At 34.2% G+C, this 21,440-nt stretch overlaps 1 protein-coding gene across 1 annotated transcript in view; it reads right to left on the reverse strand.

Moving 5' to 3' along the window:
• The window catches only part of LOC128552455 (uncharacterized), a 46,566-nt gene extending 25,749 nt beyond the window's left edge, over positions 1-20,817 (reverse strand). The window contains exons 1-8 of the mRNA XM_053533495.1: positions 20,621-20,817; positions 19,282-19,456; positions 18,766-18,892; positions 11,619-11,718; positions 10,133-10,286; positions 9,697-9,808; positions 9,013-9,124; positions 3,829-4,054 (exon numbers count right to left, since the gene is read on the reverse strand). Coding sequence (XP_053389470.1) covers positions 3,829-4,054; positions 9,013-9,124; positions 9,697-9,808; positions 10,133-10,286; positions 11,619-11,718; positions 18,766-18,892; positions 19,282-19,456; positions 20,621-20,747 — 1,133 coding nt within the window. The 5' untranslated portion in view covers positions 20,748-20,817. The remainder of the gene's footprint in view (positions 1-3,828; positions 4,055-9,012; positions 9,125-9,696; positions 9,809-10,132; positions 10,287-11,618; positions 11,719-18,765; positions 18,893-19,281; positions 19,457-20,620) is intronic.
• Between the last annotated feature and the right edge of the window lie 623 nt (positions 20,818-21,440).

Genomic DNA, 21,440 nt, shown 5'->3' on the forward strand with positions numbered 1-21,440 from the left:
TTTTCAGCTAGAATAACCAAACCTATCATAAATATGTATAAATATTAATTAGCATATGAACTTTGCTTACACATAATATTATCCTCCTTGATCCAGTCAAAGCAGATATCCCCGCCCCACATTTGGAATAAAAAATGAAAATTATTCAAAAAGTATTTCAGCTAGAACCACCAAACATCACTTAATTATCAATAAGCACATGACCATTGCTCAAACGAAGTATTATCTCCTTTTAGCTACTTAAAGCAGATTTTTCCACCTAGAGTTGGTAAAAAAATAAAATTAAAAATGATTATCATTCAAAAAGTACTTCAGCTAGAATCACCAAACAGCGAATAATTATTAATGAGCACTTGATCTTTGTTTGCATGTAGAATTACCTCCCCCTCCCCGCCCTCCGCACACACACACACACACGCACGCACGCACGCACACACGCACGCACGCACGCACGCACGCACGCACGCACGCCTCAATTTTTGACAGTATCTAAGTAACCTATTCATGGATCTTCATGAAATTTTACACAGATATCGATCACTATAGGGCAGCGATGCATACGCATTTTGTCAGGATTTCTTAGTTATTGCCCTTTGATTATTTACGTTCTATAAAGTCCGACATAAAAAAGTAACTTGATGAAATATAACTATAACACAAATGTAGATCACCTCAGGGCGGTGATGCATGCGTGACTTTCATCAGAATCTCTTAAGTAACTGCAGAGTTATTACCCATTAACTGATTTAAAAAATCACTGATTAAGAAACCCCCCCCCCCCACCAAAATACATGTTATCCATAAAAGATCTTCATGAAACCTATAGATCGCTACAGAACAGAGTTTTCCCCCTAGACTTGTACAAATGTTGGGAGACATCAAACCCTTGCACGGTCTTTTTTAACACAGCTTGTATATATTTGGATATAGAATATCTTTCAAAATATACTCTCCTCATTCACAAAAAATAACGAGGGGTATAAATTATGTGTCATAACAAAATATGTTTACTTGATGTAAATTGTATAAAGATAGTCTGACCAAGTCTTGTATATATCCAGTATTAAAAAGAAGTATTGAGTGATAACAAGTTGTTTTTTTTATGTCGAAATGTCGAAATTTTCTCAACACAACATTCTGACTAAGTTTCCTTAAGATTGGACTTAAATTGCAACCTCCAAGTTAACAGTGAAATTGTGAACGATAGACGACGTCGGACGACACTGTCCTACCACAATGGCTCATTTTGAGCACTTTGTGCTCAGATATTTTGCGCAACTCCTAATGTTGAATAACATTCCAACACAATTTCATGATTGTCTTTCGATACTTTTAACGACGTTCGTTCAATAGTATTTGTTATCATAGTATTACAAATTTTCTCTGACGGACAGACGAAGCCAAATCTACATATTCCCTACCGCATAGTAGTAGCATAATAAGCCAGGCATATCACCTATTACGCATATTCCTACTGCACCAAATATAATGATGTTGAGACGGCCACCAAGAAAAATCGATCGTCTTAGGTGTTCATACTCCACTTAGTCTTAATTCGCAAATGTCTAATACGCCCATTTGTAAACAGAATTGGACAGGGCAGCAAATGCAATAGTTGTCAGTAATTACATTGCGGTGTGTGGTGCGGGGTGAAGTTGATACTTAGAAAGAAATAACTTGACTTAAAAGGTTTTCAAAAAATATTCACAGGGGCGGAAAGGTGGGGGACGAGGTATGTGTGAAATTGAGGGATTTGGATGAATGATAACAAGATATATAAAATAAAAAGATATCTTTCAGGGGCGAGAGGTATGTTGATATATTATATTATGCCTGATCTATACAGGATAAAGGATATTTAGATACAAAATCGAGAAACTGTTTCTGACAGTAAAATCAGACACAAGGAGCGGAGTGAGTGATGAAATTACTAAGATACGATATACAGAAACTAAACTAAAATGCGGGATTTCAATGATGGATACTAAGATAAAATATCAAAACATTTAAACAGAAACTAACAAAACATATCTTAATAATACAGGGGTGGGTGGGGGGATGGAGGTATGGTGAGGATCGCAGGATCTACATGAGGTACATTATATTTAGATACACTATCAAGAAAATAAAAACAGATAAGGGTTTATCCCTTTGAATTTGACTTTTGACCTACTGACCCCAAAACAATATGGATCCCCCTCAAGTGGTACTTAGACAATATAAAGTTTGAAAGCTGTAGCTATAAAACTTTCTAACACGAACATGAATACAAAAATTACAAGAAATTATGTTTATTGACATCTGATTTAAGCCTAAAATAAAATATTCTTTGTTTCCGGTAACATGCTAAAAATTAGGGTAGGTAGGTCGGAATTCTTTATTTTGGATATTTTTATTAAGGGAGACTTTTCGGAAATGATTTTTGTGTCAAAAAATGAATACAAATAAGGGGGTTATGCCTTTAGAGCATCAGTAAGTTGATTTCTAACATCACTGGCCATGTTTAAATCATAAAATGTGCAGTTTTGCAACTTTTTTTTAAAAAGTTGAAAAAAAAATTCTCCAAGGCCATAAAAACATTTCGGGTCGGGCCAAAAATTTAGGGTAGGTCGGGATACCGGAAACAAACAATTTTTAACGCCTTATGGCATTGTCCATAGAGCGATTGACCTAAAAATCTATTGGGTTCTTTCCATTGATAATACTATTTTATTTAGCCTTTGTGTAAAACTTGAAAGCCCTAGCTATTATTGTTTTCGACCCGGAGTCCTTTCATTACTTTCTGACCTCGACAAGCAAGTTTACCATTTCAGCAACTGTGTACCAGAATTAAAATATATATTTTTAGTAAAATCACCAATCAGGTTATACATCAGGTATAAAACGTTTTATCATTCTTCAATTACATTGATACAGAATTAGAGAACAATAATGGTTTAAAAAGGTTAATGATATGCAAACGAGTATGCTTAAAACTGTTATACATTTTCTAGTTAAAAAATGAAGCTTTAAATAAGACACTGTCTTTCATTTTGTTAGTATAAAAATCGCCCTGGATATAATATACTGACAAAAGATGCTATAGAATGCAAAATAAACACGTCGCATGCGAAATCTAGTTTTCTGCCAACATTTGCCTATGTATTTGAACTAGGAATCGTGCAAAACGCACTCAGATACTATATATTCGATTGTTTAGCTGTGGAGCGTGCGCTCTGTTTAGGGATACAGGCACAGTTTACTCTTTCAACAGCCGAAATGAGAATTTCGTGACAAAAACTTATAATTTGTTATTTAACAAAACATACAGAAACACAAAAAGTCAGATACGAGGTGTTTACTGTCCGGCCATCGCTTTTTAAAAACAAGATTATGATTTTATAGACGAACATATTATATGCACCTGGTTTTCATGCAAAAGAACAAATGGCTTACTTGTTGGAATACCATGGCAATAGTTATATACGGCATAATACAGCATGGTATAAAAGTGAATATATGATATAGTCCTATATTCCGTCTCCGGATTTGTCCAGTAAACGTTTCGCTCAATTCATTGTAACCATAAATTATTACAAGCAATAATATTTAGCCCAGGTGACGGTGACTTTGTTTGCCGTTTTTTCGACATTGCCAAGTGACATATTCAGCCAGTATCATGACAGATTAAACGTCGACAGTGCTTTTCTGGACTGTATTGCCCCTGATGCCTTATAGACTTCAGTTTTCAAATTTCATGCAAAAATACCTCCATCCCAAGAATCTAAACAGACATTTCGTTACATTGCCATATTCGAAGAAACTGCATAACATTTTAAAGGTACTTACCTCATAATTTCGTCTAGATTATTATTTTTTATGGCTACAGAGTCAGAAGCAACTTCAAAAAAGTCAGCAAATTTAGCACTGGCTTTTCTGAAGTTCTTGCCAAATATTTTAAACAGTTTCTTTGTTTTTGCAATGTCATCATCATCTACAACTTCATCCTCGCCTACAAGGTGTACGACCTTTACCTTCTTAACTTTCTTAACTTTCTTATCTTCACTACGATTAACTGCAATGAACAACAAAAAAGAACGCATTGGCTTCGTGTGCTCTTCAGAAACCTTTAAAATCAGAGTAAGAGATAAATTGAATTTGATGCAGTTCCCTTGACGATACACTCAAGGACTGGCGTCCAGTGAGTATAAGCAAATAGTACATGTACACGTAATTAGTTTGGCAATTTCTGCTTCATAACTTGTAACATATTTGACATAAAACTTTGAAACTTATACTGAATCTAGATCAACATAATGTGGTTGTGCACACTCAATTTGGTCAGTATCTCTTTCGTAACTTCAGAGTTATTGACCTTCCATTGTTTAAAAATACATATACTTGCATAAAACAAACTAACCAATTGATAGTATCTCATCATTTTTTTTTCATTTCTTCCATGAACATTCATTATTAACATGTGAAGTTGTGTACCCACACCCTGGTCACACCCCGACCCCTTCCAATACCCCCATCCGATATTTTTTCATTGTTTTAATGTCATATCTTCTATAAATATTTATCAACATGCAAAGTTGTACCCTCCAACCACCTCGCTCCTCCACCCAGTCACCCCATACACCCCAGTCATGCACCCCAACTATATTTTTAACTTTTTATTTTCATCAATATTCATAATTTCACTCCCCCCGATTTTTTCCAAACTTTTCATGAATATTTATAAACAAGTGAAGTTGTAAACTCCCAACTCCGTCACACCCACGTTACAGATTTCTTTCTTGATTGTGCTCTCTTAAGGACTTCTGTACTTTTATGTTCATATGTTATGAAATTATTTCCTGCTTTGTAACAGCCTAAACTTTTTGCCGGATATATTTCTTTGCCATTCCACAACATAAACCCATTCGGCGGTGGATACCAATTCATCGAATTTAATTGTTACACTATTTATGACTTTTGTATACCTTTCTAATGAATAAAAATTTATGTATTCAAAGTAATTGCAAGTAAAAGTGTAATTAACACAACAGACTATGCAATGTTTGATGGAACGATGAGCAACGGATATGGTTATATTGTTGGTGATAAGTTGTCACTTTTTTTTATAAATATTTAGTTATTTTTTGTTTGTATATATGCCTTGTAATATATTACATGTACATATAACCATTATTTTAAAATTTCAGTATAAATAATAGATCTGAATTTATTTTATTATACTTTTAAACCATTTTCTGATTTTATGCAGAATTCATATTTTTGACAAGAACCTAACCATCAGATACGTTCTTCCCGCGATAATCTAATTATGATTAAGGCTTACCATGGTTTGATAGACAGGACTATTTGCAATGGAATCTACATGGAAATTATATTGTATATAAGTTTACACAGCGTGCTTACTAGCAATAGATAAAAACACGATTTAATGTAAGATTCTCGTATATAACGCTGTAGGTTTATGTACGTTTTATTTACCACAAAATTCATTTTGAAGTTTATGCTTTAATGTTTTTTAAATTTTATCCAAAATATTTATAAAAACATCAACACAATGATTTTTATGTTTTTTTGATACACTTGATATTTCTAAAAATGTTACCGCTGATTTCAAAGCTTGTAAATGCTTGACATTCAAGTTTTATCTTTATATATGGGTCAACCGTGGAAATATTTAGGCACTGAACATTGCTACCAAAGGGTCATGTCATAGTCAGTCAGGTCAAGGGTCAAGTAGATTTAGAAAATCTACTGCCTTTTCTTTTTTCTTTTGCATTTCTCATGTTATAATGTCAAGTAAACTGTTTTTATTGGTCTCGTTTGCAGTTTGCTCGGGATGGACGCTTGAGTGCTGAAGTTCGATCACGTAACTAGTGAATTAAATCGGAAAAAGCGTTTGTCCCATTACCTCCAAAAAAACCCCCTTTTTTCTGGATATTTGCCTGGACATCTGGGGTCTTAAATTTTTTCACCACCAAAAGCTTGAAATTTACCAGTCTTACTGCCTGTAAATATTTTACGCGCTTTGTTCAGCATTTTTTAGTTATGCATTTACGCTATTTATAACTTTTGTAAACCTTTTTAACCAATGACTGTAAAGATTTGTTCATTTAAAATAGATGCAAGTAAAAGTGATATTTATCTCCAAAGACTATGCACTGTATGATGGAATACTGAGCTACCGCAAGGGTTCTGTTTGAGTCTGTTCATCACTTCTCACGCCCCCTAGTATCGGCTTAAGCGGAACGCTATTACACACATACTGTTTGGTTCCGTGATCCAAAATGACTAGAAAATATAACACCACTGAATATAAGAACGAGGAAATTTTTCACAATCGCCACACGCCACTTTAAGAGCTAATAAATCTGTAAAGATATCCTTTGGATGCAAAGAATGCAACCAATAGCAGATCCGTTTGACTGGGTCTGTTCATGAGAGAAATAAAAAGTGCAACACCTAACACCTCCCGTAGCAACGGCTTTAGCGGAACTCTACTACACACATGTTGAATGGACTCCATGATCCAAAAGAACCAGAAAATAAAACAACACTGAAGCCATTGTAAGCACTAATTATAATTGGATTATCACGAGAACAACATATCTGACTGTAGTTGTCAAATTCACGAATCTTATATGAAATCAGAAAATGGTTTAAAAATATTATGAAATAAATTCAAATATATTTTTGTAATGAAATTTTTTTTAAAAAATGTTTACATGTACATGCCACATATTACAAGGCATATTCAAATAAAAACTCTTACTATTCACTGAAAAACTGACAACTTAGCACAAACTATATAATCGTGCTTACTAGCAGATTAAAAGTAAGATTCTGGATCATGGAAACTGTTTTGGGAAAAATATTAAGAGGTTATGACCAAGCTTCTTTGAGAAACACTGCAAGTTGGTGTTTAACCATTCTACTGCTAGACGGTATGCTTTCTTCTACGATTGTGTTCGACAGGACAAGAGGAAGACTCTGTTATAGGCATTTCCTGGACCTGGACAGCTTTGATTTGTATCTCCTTTTTAAAAGATAAACCTGGTGTTAATGACTTTAATTTGCATCGTTCTGTAGTTTTAGAACAGGGCGGGGATAAAGTCATTTATTTATTTTGTTTGGTTTAACGTCGCACCGACACATTTATAGGTCATATGGCGACCTTCCAGCTTTGATGGTGGAGGAAGACCCAAGGTGCCCCTCCGTGCATTATTCCATCACGAGCGGGCACCTTGCTAGAACCGCCGACCTTCCGTAAGCCAGCTGGATGGCTTCCTCACATGAAAAATTCAACGCCCCGAGGGAGGCTCGAACCAATATCGATGAGGGGCAAGTGGTTTGTAGTCAGTGATCTTAACCAATCGGTCAAGGAGGCCCCCGTTGGGGATAAAGCGTGAGAGTTTGCGCGCAATCATAACCCAGTTTAAGCTCCCCAGTGGAGATTTTGAACCTAATCGTTTCAAGGCGGTGCGACGCTGTGTTTAATGTGTTTGATGGTTTGTCCTTACCTGTACATATTTGTTGTTTAGTTTTGGTCCCGGAACGTGGCCATCCTTGTTCGCGGTTTACTTAGGATATATCAATATTTAATCGTAAGGGATGTCCATAAAAGTCGTCTCTCTTAACTGATACAAATTGACCGGAAATTGCATGAAAGTTTTAAACTGTTTTTGACTTTGCAAAATGTTTTCGTCTGTGATGTTGACGTAATTAGAAAAGTTGACGTGTTATCACACAAAGTTCTCTATTTCACTGTCTATCCGCTGTACTTTCGATGACTCTACCGTACCGAAATGACTGTACAGTGATTAATATTGTGGCGTTATGATTTTTCGACATAAACATTTCGAGATACGACTATTTTACATGAATAAAAATCCATAGTTATTTCAATAAATTAGCGCTAAATCTTGGAAAAGTTGGACTATTTTAAAGAAGTTGTGGTTTAGGAAATTGTAATCGACTTCAACATATATTTATAAGTATATCGTTTTGTAAATACATGCTTTGGATCATGCATACAATGAATCACGCGATCTCTACATACATATGCGACAAAGTTAAGTGTCACCAGAGAAACCATCATTTTATATTAGATTTAGTGAATAGTAATAGCTGTATGAATATCAAAATAACTGGAATGAAGTATTATCGCATACCGTTTATTTTGATTTTTCATTTTTGATCAACGGAACTGTAGACAACCCTTAGGCTGGTTGGCTAATAATCTATTAAACGGACTTCTAGACCCCTTTCCATGGCGTATTATAAATTTTCGGCATATTTTTCATCGGACAGAGCGACAAAAACTCGCAAATATCCGATCAGGACCAATTTTGATGCCCGCCCACGGGTATTCCTGGCGTGGCCTAAATGCCGGGTCCGCATGCACGGATCCCTCTTCAACGACCACCCGGTAGGAACCCGGGTTCTCTTACGGTTAAATCCAGGAAATCTACAGCTAAACACACAAGCTTACCCTTGCTCGGAAACAAGTTTTTCCGTGACGGCGACCGCGTGGGCGTGGTTGGAGTCCATCCTCACTACAACGACCACCCTGTCCGACCTTCGGTTTTTGTACAGTTTAGATGGGAGCACGTATATGGTCATAACAGACTCTATTCATGTGATGTCCTTAGCATATGTTTTATTTACAAATAACGGCTTTTCTGGCAAACTTCTGTACATTAAAGCCCTGCTCCCGTCCTACCTTTTTACCTTGAATTGTCACTGAAAAAGCATGAAAATTCTGACTATGAACAGTGACGCCTGTCAAAATAGAGTCTATTTTATATAAAACTCTATATGAAATGCCAGTGGTTTTGCGTGCTAAAGTGTGGCACGTGGACGTTAACTGTTACCTATTGTAATCATGGGTTGCATACACATAAATGAATTTGAATAGCCGCGGAGCAGGGCTTTAAAAAGATTGCCTCATAAACTTTGTGTAAAACATATTTACAAATGATCACTTATTAAAGGCACAAACCCTTCGAAACATACCATAGTGTGTAGAATATACAATAGCCCAATGAGAACAATACTCTTTCCGAAATTCGACAAGATCGCCGGAAACAAGACTCTCCAGAAAAGCATTGTTTCGAATCGAGACATTCTGAAAAATATTGCAAATATATTTTCTCTCAATTTTATAAGACACCAAAAAATATTTCAAGACGTGTAATACTTATTTCCCGCAAATACTTGTAACATGTAGATAGTCCAGTATCTTTTTATATACGTATACATGTTCTTTGTAATAAAGTTCACTATGCATGTTGGTACTTATTTGGCTATCAATCAAAACCTTAAACGACATACACCGTTTGTGCATTTTCATGCTTAAGTGATGAATAAGACAGTTTTACCTGCTATCACACTTTTCATAGCTGTTTCATATAATGGTTTCGACTGTTATAAAAGCTAAAAGACAAAACAGCAGTACAATTAGTACTGCTTTAAATGCACCAATGTAACATGTAACAAAGCTTGTTCTTAGCTTATTTTCTGAAGCAGGAATTCTAATTTGGTCTAGACTGATTCTAGTTTGGTCTAGACCGATTCCGGATCTGCCTAGATTCCAGTTTGGCCTACGACATATCAATTTTAATTTTGTTTATTTTTATTCTGCCTTTAGTCCTATGTAGTCATTACATATATCAATTAACATTTATACGGCATTGTTACCTGTTTAGAGCTTTTGTATATACAGCTGATAACGAACTGTTCGCTGTTACTATAATTTGTTTCACCAATCTTTTCTTTAGCCTTCTCAGCAGTCTCCTGTCGTGAATGTGCTCTAAATAAAATGAAGTAATTTTGCATTGTTAGGTTATAGGTGAGCAAATTGTAATTCTTGACATTCTGAAATACATTCTGAAATGCATTGTACAATTTTTTCACAATTATTGCAATCATAGTCTTCTTTTAAGCAAGCATGGAACCAGATTCTAAGTATACATTCAGCTAAATATTCAAGAATTATGTTTTAATTCGATCGAATTCATACTAATCGTTTATGATGTAATTGAATAAGATACACCGTTTGGGTATTATATCATGAATAAGGAAAGATTGACTGTAAAACATCGCTCAAACTGTGACAGACTTATCAAGTACTCACTCAGGATACTTGTATTTATCATCATTCTTGTAGACCTCGAAGTCATAAGCAATTTTCCAAAAGTCATCCTGTTTAACGGAACCTTTCTCGTATATTTTGTCAAAGATTGCATTATCAGTTTCCTCATATACGAAGTGCACGACATTTCGGTTTCCTGAAAAAAAATCTGTTTACTGTGTTTTGTGGCAACTACTTTTATGTTATTTTGGTTTTGTTAGATTTTTAACAAGTTTGTTTTTGTAGGACTCAGTATCGTTATTTTTTGTGGTCCTTTGAGATCATAGAGTGTGTTCATTTGTTCTTTGATAGAATTCCGCCTAAGCCGGTGCTAGGGAGCGTTACAGGTGTTGCTCATTTCATAACTTCTCTTGAACTGACTCAGTGAAACTAAATCTGCTATTAAGTTACTTGCTTTCGTTTTGTGCTTTTTAAGGATGTTTACTTCGTTACAAGTCTGTAGTCTGCATGTTCTTAATTTCATATGAATGATTCAAAATAAAGAAGCAAGCATTTTAAACCCTATTTATGGTATTTGATACCTAATAGAATTTTTAATTAAACTGAATTTGCTTGGTATATTCTTAAAATTTACCTTGTTCCTGCACTGTATTGCAATTTTTAAACAACTTTTACCGAGCCATTTTTCTATATAAATTTTGTATAATTCAAGCTCAAGTAGAGACATTTTCAAAGTGATGACCAATGTCCAAAATGTTTGCAGAGAATTCACAATATACTATTAATTTTGATGAAATAAACGTCATACTTTTGGTAAACAATTATAAAATACAAAATAAAATTGTTAGTATCATTTTTCTAGGGTACCTCAAGTAAAGGATTTAATAAGACAGAATTCTGATTCCAACATGGAAAAATTAAGGCCCAGTCCTGTGGGACTGTTTTGAAGTTTGCTCACTTCATTCAAAAATAACATCGGAGCAGACTCAGAGGTAAAACCTACCAACATATTTTTTGATACTATGTAATCTAAAGAGTAAAGGCAAAATAGAAATATTTTAAATTCAATTTGAGTAAGAAATCGCTCATCAGATAAAAAATTTCAGTTTTGTACAATAACTCGCAGAAACCGGAGGGTCAGTCGGAAATGTTTCGGACAAAAATCAAACATCACCATTCTCAGGGTACATTGATATTTACTAATGGGTATAATTCTGTTTCCTCCATCGATTAAAAAAAGATAATTTGCACGTACTTGCAATAGCCAAGTTGTTTCGCAATTTCCTGAAGAATGGTCTAACTACTTCCACATTCATTATTCTTTCTCAAAAAATGTCTGGCCAATATATCAGAAAAGTAAGCCTACAATGTTTGGATAGTAGAACGGATTTGCGAGAGTATTTAGTTTCGTGAAATATCGTTAAGCACTCTCATTTATTGCAATTATTGCAATCATATACTGAATTATACCATTTATTATAAGATACCTTCTATTAAAACACTACCTATAAATACTTTTAAAACATACCAATGTAAATAGCCCAATGAGTGTGCAATCCCCTGCGAAGTTCAACAAGGTCGCCTTCCTTAAGTGTCTCCAGAACAGTTCTGTTTTTACTCTCAATTGCCTTTCAAAATATATATTGTAAATAATAAGTGTACACAAACAAATTTAATTTGTATATGAACATTTCATGAAACATCTTTAAGAATAAAAAGCCTATCATTTGTCTTCTAAATGAAAAGTTACTACAGATCTACAAATCATCGTTCCTCTTTAAAACTTTATATATCTATGCCGCGACTTCCGAGGGAGCGCTGTACCACTTGTTGTTGACAATTTATATGCGTTTTGTATTTTACATACATTGGCAATTCCTTTAGATATTTGTTGTAGGCATACAGATGGAAACAGATGTCTGAGGCAACATTTTACAGGTAAGCTATGCCAAAATGTGTTTGAATTAATATTGTCGATGAGACTTACTAGCCTAAAAGTGATGTCCACGACATCTCTCTTGTTACTTACAATATAATATGATTAACGTAGTATATGACTGTCTGAAAGATGCATCACAGAATAACTATTCTAGTGCATTTCCATGATAGTAATTATACATGATTTACATGAAAAAGAGAGAAATGCAAGTAGGCCAAGACAATGTGCTTATTGTCCAAACATTTTATTGAATGGATGTAGCATTATGCGCAGAATTTGATGTAATAAACTCAGTTAAGGCCACACTTTATTTCTACAGGGTAGGATAGTTATCTATGTTTTATAACCTATCTTAAAAAAGAGATTGACTGAATTTTTTTTGTATATAAAATTGTGATAACACATTTATTCAGAGAGAACCTAAATTTTTCACTTGTCATCATGCAATATAACTGTATTATACTAGTGTTATCAGAATTATTTTCACGAAGTACATGAGGGACAAAAAGTAGGTCACAAATTTGTGGTTGGTCTATAAAGACAATGTGTTATATATACTAAAGCATGGATTCACTACAGAATTATTTTTTTGCTCTTTTCCTTTCGTTCTAAAGATATATTCCTGTTTAGCAATAGAAAATAGCACATTCTTGTATAAAAACTACTTTTTTCACTGGATCCGCCCATGTTTAAACGGGAGAAAAATCGTGTGCAAACAAGGCAATTCACGTGCTGTTAACTGTATCAGTTTCCAACCCGAAAGGTACTGCCCCCATCTGGTCCGAGAGCTCACGGACTTTTATTGCAACAATTGAGGCCAAAAGAATATAATACATTTTTGGAAACAATATTTCATATCATCCATGAAAACCCATTTCTTAAGTGTCAAAGCCGTGCCTATCTATATTTTGTTCACTTATGTTTGTGATAGGGGAGGTAAAACTCACTTGTTCAAATTTAGGGTGTAGGGTAAAGTTTACGACTACCAGTTTTTTCACTGTTTAATTACAGTAGCTATATGATCGTCAGTAAATGTATATATTTCAACCAATGTCAGAAAAAGAAATTCATCAAAAAGGAATTAAGGGCAAACTTGATATTTAAGGTCAAAGGTCAAATTTATGTACAAATCACAAAAATTGGCATATTTGAAATGTATTTTTATTCTTAAAAATTAGTTTGTTATCATAAGTCACTCAGCTTTATATATGTAATGTGTATATATCAGTCAAAGTCAGAAATGCAAATCTTATTGCAAAATGTCAAGGTCAACCCTGATAATTGAAGGTCAAAGTTCATTTTCATGCAAAATGTCAAGGTCAACCCTGATAATTGAAGGTCAAAGTTCATTTTCATGCAGAAATATGAAAAATGTTACATTTACTTTTTCCTAACGTTTTTAATATGTTTTCACATTGTTAGTCACTGAAGTTAATTCGTTTTAATGTCTGTTTGTCAGGCAAAGTCAGCAGTGCAAAGGTAACCACAAAACTGCCAAGGGTAAAGCATATATCAAAGGTCAAATGTCAAATTTATGTGAAACAGTGCATGAATAGTTTCCTGTTTGAAATATAACAGCTATTTCTGATCATTATTTGTAATTGCTCGTGATTTATTTTAATGTATATATGTCCCACAATGTCAGTAATAAAGATATCGTCTAAAATCAGACAAGTTCAAATGTGATATTAAGGGTCAAAGGTCATTTTCAAGTAAAAGAATGAAAAAATAGCTCTTTAACTTTTCTTCTAGTTAATGATATTTTGTCGATATTAATCAACAATATCAGTTATTTTAATGTATAAAAAGTAAGCGATGTCTGGTATGCACATATTATTTCAAAGCATTCAAGTTCAACCATAATTTCAAAGGTCAAAGGTCATAAAAGTGAGTAAAATGTTGCAATAATATCACCTGTTTGTAATAATTTTTATTGTTTAAAAATATTTGTTTTGTCATTTTAGTAACTAATCGTTGTTCATTTTACTGTATATATGTCAGACGATGCATTGGAAGAGAAAATAAGTCAAGGTCGAACCTGGTATTAAAGGTCAGGGGTCATTTTTGTGTAAAAGATCAAATTGTAGCATACTTACTCATTACTTTGTTCACAAATAATAGCGCTTGTTAGAATTTTCTGTTAGCAATTTATTTTAATGTATACATGTCAAGCAAGGTCATGAATGTAGGTCTTATTCAAATAAGGCAAAGCCAAATCTATTGTCAAAGGTCAGAGGTCAAATTCGCGTGAAAATTAGCCAAAAAAACCCCAGTATTTTTGCAATGATTTTTCATTAGTTTTTGAGGGTATATCAAAACTATTAACTAATTATTATTCATTTTAAAGTATATATAACAGATTAAACAGATTAAAGGCCAAAGGAGAGGGCCTTAAAATAACTCGCCATTATGAAAAAAACTGGCTGGAACAAGTTGGGGGGGTAAATGCAAAGATCCTCTGCAAATCTACACAGGCAACGTACGGCCCATAGCAGAGTACGCATCAACCTCATTGGTACCTGCTTCCAAAACCAGTAAAGATAAACTGGACAAGGTTAAATTTCAGGTCTGAAGATAATCCCGGGGCAATGAAAACAACTCCAATAAAATAAATGAAAAAGACAGCCAACCCTGAGCCATAAGAGACAAGGCGAGAGAACAAAGCTTTTGTGCATGCAGAGAAGGCAAAGAGACTACCATCCCACCCACTCCACTCAAAACTCGAGAGCAGAACCAAAACAGACTGAAAAGGCAGAGTCTTAACCACATCGTCAAAGAACTGCAAATAGGGAAACCAGCAGCACTGGACACAGAGGCAGAGCCGCTCGAGCCCAATGAATGGGTTCCCATACAATGTGCTCCTAAGATCAGATTGGAGGTGCCAGGAGTAGAAGAAAAGGGAAAGCAACATCAGGCTTACCAACAATCTCTTACGCTAGAAATGATCAATAACCGCTATCCAGCACACTCTTGGATCCAAGCATATACCGATGGATCAGTGGAAAAGGCTGTTCAGAAAGCTGGGAGTGGTACCTATATCAAATTTTCAGACAGCACCTCCTTCATACTCTCTCATCCAGTCAGCAAGAGATGCTCCAACAACAGATCCAGATGTAAGCCCTCACATCGGCGACACTCGAATTGTATGGGCGAAGAGAAAAGGGACAATATATTCCTAACAGACCCCAAGTCAACTCGTCAGGCTCACTCAGCAGGTCCATCAGACAACTTAATCAGACAGCTGTTGAAAAACATTAATCTCCTGCCTGAGAGCAACAATGTAGCATTTCGATGGATTCCTGCACATGTGGGCATAGCTGGAAATGAAGCTGCGCACAAACTTGCAAAGACAGCAACCAGGCAAATACAGCCCCAACCTCCAACTTCATATAGATAATCTCAGACTCTGTGGAAGAACAGCTTTGCGTCAGACTGAAAGAACATGAATGGAGGTCACCTGCCAAATCAGGACTGTCTATACAAGCTAAACAGCCTGCGAACTGAAGACTGTGGCCTGAGAAAACATATGAAGAAGCTGGGAGCTGCAGAGAAAGCTAAATGTCAGTGCGGATCAGAGGAACAAACACCGTTTCACATTCTGCAGAGCTGTTCCTATCTGGAAGAAGCATGCCAGAAAGTTTCGCCAACAGACATCCCATTTGAGACCAAGCCGTGGAGAGATGCCACCAACCTGCAGAATACGGTGCAGTTCATTGCCGCATCTAATCATAAGATATAAAACGGCCATAAGAAGATGGAAGGCAGTAAAGAAGTAAATAAGTAAAGGCCAACATTAAAATGAATTAACATCAAGTTATAACAAGTTATGTTTGAACAAGGAAATAAAATAACAGTGCTATCTTTTGAATTTATTACCCGAAAATGAATTTTAAACTTTAACATCAGGGCTGATCTAGACTCATGTCTTATGATATCTTCATTGTTGACATTGACCCATATATATACATGTATGAAACTTCAAGGAATAACCATAAGATATTAATAATGACAAAATACCTTTAAACAATTAAAATTATTGCAAAAATGCTTTTTTTTTTGCGATCTTTCACGCAAATTTGACCTTTTACCTTTGATATAAGCTTTACCAATCACTGTTTTTAAAATTAGATCTGCATTGCTGACACTGATTTACAAATAAACATAAGACAAAATTATTTTCGATGAACTAAATGACAAGATAATTTGTAACGAAGAAGAAATTAAAAATGCTGTATTTTGAATTTTTACATGAAAGTGACCTATGACCTTTAATGTCAGGTTTGACCTTGACTTATTTTTTCTTATTATTTCAACAGTAATATTGTCAGTTGTATATACTTTAAAATGAATACTTATCAGTTTTACTAGTAGTGACAAAAATAACCTACACAATAAAGAAAAATAATTGCAAAATTCTAGTTATTTTGCGAATTCTTACACAAATTTGACCTTTGACCTTTGATAATAGGTTTGCCTTTAACTTATAAGAATAAGACCTACATTGCTGACCTTGCTTGACATGTATACATTAAAGTGAATTGCTAACAGTGAATTATAATAGCAACCTATTTTTGGCCAAAGTAATGAGTAAGTATGGTAAATTTTGTGATCTTTTATACAAAAGTGACCCCTGACCTCAAATACCAGGTTTGACCTTGACTTATTTTCTCTTCCATGACATCGTCTGACATATATACAGTAAAATGAACAACGATTAGTTACTAAAATGACAAAACAAATACTTCTAAAGGATAAAAATTATTACAAACAGGTGATATTATTGCAACATTTTACTCACTTTTTTGACCTTTGACCTTTGATATTATGGTTGACCTTGAATGTTTTGAAATTATATGTGCATACTAGACATCGCCTAACATTTATACATTAAAATGAACTGATATCGGTGACTTATATCGACGAAATATTAGAAAAGTTAAAGAGCCATTTTTTCATTCTTTTACATGAAAATGACCTTTGACCCTTAATATCACATTTGAACTTGTCTGATTTCAGACGCTATCTTTATTACTGACATTGTGGGACATATATACATTAAAATAAAACACTAGCAATTACTAATAATGATTAGAAATAGCTATTATATTTCAAACAGGAAGCTATTCATGCAATTTTTCACACAAATTTGTCCTTTGACCTTTGATATAAGCTTTACCATTGGCAGTTTTGGGGTTACATCTGCACTGCTGACTTTACCTGGCATACAGACATTAAAAAAAATAACTTCAGTGAGTAATAATGCGAATACATAATGTAAAAGATTAAAAAAGTAAAAGTAACATTTTTCACATTTTAGCATGAAAATGAACTTTGACCTGTAGTTATCAGGGTTGACTTTGACGTTTTGCAATAAGATTTGCATTTCTGACTTTGGCTGATATATACACATTACAAAAGTAAAACTGAGTGACTTTTGTTAACAAACTAATTTTTAAGAATAAAAATACATTTCAAATATGCCAATTTTTGTGATTTGTACATAAATTTGACCTTTGTCCTTAAATATCAAGAGTACCCTTCATTCCTTTTTGATGAATTCCTTTTTGCTGACATTGGTTGACATATATACATTTACTGACAATAAGATAGTTACTGTAATTAAACAGTGAAAAAACTGGTAGTCGTAAACTTTACCCTACCCCCTAAATTTGAACAAGTGAGTTTTACCTCCCCTAATACAAACATAAGTGAACAAAATATAGATAGGCACGGCTTTGACACTTAAGAAATGGGTTTTCATGGATGATATGAAATATTGTTTCCAAAAATGTATAAACTTCTTTTGGCCTCAATTGTTGCAATAAAAGTCCGTGAGCTCCCGGACCAATCAATGTACGCACTAGTTTCTCTTAGAGTTGACTCCCTTTACAAAGCATCTGTTCAGTTATTGTAAATGACTGTGAATAAATAAGTATCGCGTGTAACTTGTGCTATTGCCCGTTTTTAGGTATTATATTAATGATTTTTGTTAGTACCAGTCGGTTCGTTTTTACCTGATTTTCGCGGAATTCATATAATAAACATCGGAAGCTAGTCACTAGCTTCGTAATCATCCGTACTCTGAGTGTGTTCGTACTCAAAATAATTCGAATGTCAAGTTGTTGTTCTTAAAATTGTGTTCCTTTAATCAAATTTTTAAGATATTATTATTGGGCCATTTCATCGTATTTTCGCGATTTCTCATCTTATTATTGTCCCTGCGCATCGTATTTTCGCGTCTAAGCTTCGTATTATTGCGCCAGCGCATCGTATTTTTGCGGGCACCGTATCGTATTAGAGCTATTACGCCAGTGCATCTTCTTCGCATCGCATACAAACACTGTCATCCTTTCCAAACTGTAGAGTGAAAGGGTGAAGCAACAATGGTGCCGTATCTCCTGTTCATTCTTGTACAAGCAAAATCTTTACGGTGTGGCAATAATATGGTTACAAGTTAAAACAACTGTATATATTTCGTGTATAGGTACCTGGACACGCTTAGATCCACTTTACATCTCCAATAAAAAGCGAAGTCTCTACAATTACACAACATTTCAATGTTTTATATTGCACGAAACCTATCAAACTTCCTCCACAAGATCTCCTTAAGATCATAATTATGTACTGGAATAAAATGGCAATGTTTCTTCGGTACAAAGACTATGTGATATTACTAGATTTGATGCATTTTGTTAAAGATACTGAAAAAAATTCATATATCTCGTGTTATAGATACCTGCACAAGTTTAGATGTTTTGTATCTACAATAAAAAGCGAAGTCTTTACTGTCACACATTACATTGTCGTATATTGTTCCAATCCTATCAAACGCCCTCCTCAAGATCTCCTTAGGATGATATGGACTGAAATAAAAAAGGCAATGTTTCTCAGATACAAAGACTATGTCATTAACTAGATTTAAAGCATTTTGTAAAATAATTCAGTCATTTTGTAGCATTTATATCCTTACATTTTCCGACATACAACCTCCTAAAATATTTACCATCTTTAATAAAACAATTGAGAACATAATGTCATATAAAGGATAAACTTAGTTTCATTTTATATTACAAACGATAATGTATAATATATATGTCATATTGCACAACACCATACAATTGTAAAATATGATTCTAGTTTAGCAATCGAGTACCAAAATAAAATATGTCAATTTTCTTTAAATTTAATAGAGAAAAAAAATCTTTGAAAATTAATAGTCATATTGACTAGTGATAGCTTATACAGAACTCACGTCATTTGTTCGTCTTCATCATTGTTCTTGAAGGCTTTGGAATCTTTGGCAACATTCCGAAAGTAATCTTGTATTACACAAACCCTTTTGAATCTCTCTCCATTGACTGTAATGCCATGTTCAGAATTGTCTTCATCATTTTCTAAACCTTTAAGGTGTATGACGCGCTTTTCTCCTAAAACGAATAAAACACAATACAATGTCATTAGTGGTTTGTAAAAAATCAAACTTTGCTGAGAAAATATATATTTTTATTTTTTTTATTTTTGTACGTTCTGACTGATTTCACAGTGACACCTTTCAAGTTGCTCCGGTCAAATATTCAGTCATCTTACATATATGTTTCCGCAAAAAAACCAACAATTTCCATTACAAAGATTTGAACCGAAAGAAAGCGTTCAGTTTCATGATACATAATGATACTTTAGCTAGAGATACCACCTTAATTTTAGGTCTAATCTAGACAAAAGCCACAAGCGTACTTCAAAAGAACAGTGTAAATGTCACTTTGTTGTTTAAAATTGTCGAGATAACGTTTAATTTTGCATCTGTTTAATATACACAACATAATTTTATAATCGGCTGTTATTTATAAATTATCAAGATGGCCTCCATGAAAAGAAAACGAAAACATATATGAGCCGTGCCATGGGAAAACCAACATAGTGGGTATGCGACCAGCATGGATCCAGACCAGCCTGCGCATCCGCGCAGTCTGGTCAGGCTCCATGCTGTTCGCTTTTAAAGCTTATTGGAATTGGAGAAACTATTAACGAACAGCATGGATCCTGACCAGACTGCGCGGATGCGCAGGCTGGTCTGGATCCATGCTGGTCGCATACCCACTATGTTGGTTTTCCCATGGCACGGCTCATATGGATATATTTGAAATAATACATGTAGGTGGTCTGTCCGTATAAGCAACATCTTAATACATTTTTTAGTTTTCGTACATTCTTGTAGAGTTTATCCAAACAAAAGAATAAGGTCCCTGTTAAAACCTGTACGTATTATTTCTTGTTACATAATTTCTGACTACCTCCCTTCAATGAAAAATCATTCAGAAACGAACTTCGCTTTTGATTTCGATTTAATTTCTAATTTTAATTTGCTATTGGTCGATATAAGGATATAAAAAGGCAAATCTAAATTTTGAATTCAGCGTTGTTATATTTTCTGGTACTTTGGGATCATTCAGTTCAGTAAATATTCCACTTGAACAGACTCAATTAAGAAGAGTCAGCTACTATTCTGCTTGGTTGGGTTTTTTTGCTTCCAAGGGATCTAAAAACCTATACACCATTCATTTATACATACAAATTATTACATAACAACATACCAATGTAAACAGCCCAATGAGAGACCTGTTCGTTCCGAAACTCAATAAGATCGCCTTCTTTAAGGTCTTCGAGGACATTATTGTTGTGACCCAAAACTGTCTGATTTTCCATTTTAGTATCTTCCATGTTTGTTTTATGCAACTACCGGAAATAGCTATTCACAAATAGCAGAATGGCTGTTGTGTTGCTGGACTGTCAAAGCTGAAAATTATGAATATTTATTGTATGACTTGCAAGTGATGATAATTTCCGATAAAACAGAAAAACGGAATAAATATTAGGTGATTAATGTTACTTTTGAAAATCTATCCTTGAATATATTATGCGATTGCTGGATAAGAGCATTTATTACTTTTTGTTATTAACTTATTTTTCCATATAGGTTTACATTTTTTATTTAACATTAAAGACACTGATTTTGGTATGCTAGATATATGGCCTATGGGGATGATAAGGTCTGCGTATTGACGGTAAGGGCCAATATACAAGACTGGACCATTGATAGACTTGCTTCTGTTTATCGTAATAAGCTACAGTATAGCTAGTGTGCAGTACATAAATTCCAGGTGATATTTCTCACCTTTATAGCAAATAAATCAAGATTTTTTTATAATTATATCTCAACATTGCTGGATTTTTTTAAATGAAAATAAAAGAAAATGTATTTAGGAACCTAGCTTTTATAAATAATGAACTATGTGTATTTTGAACAATGATATCACTTTATTGCTGGATTTTATCATAAATAAAAGAAATTGTATTTAGGCCACACAAGGGGATTTATATATTCCCAAATCACGTTTCTTATACTACAATCAG

This window comes from Mercenaria mercenaria, unplaced genomic scaffold, assembly GCF_021730395.1.
Source record: "Mercenaria mercenaria strain notata unplaced genomic scaffold, MADL_Memer_1 contig_2815, whole genome shotgun sequence".
NCBI lineage: Eukaryota > Metazoa > Mollusca > Bivalvia > Venerida > Veneridae > Mercenaria > Mercenaria mercenaria.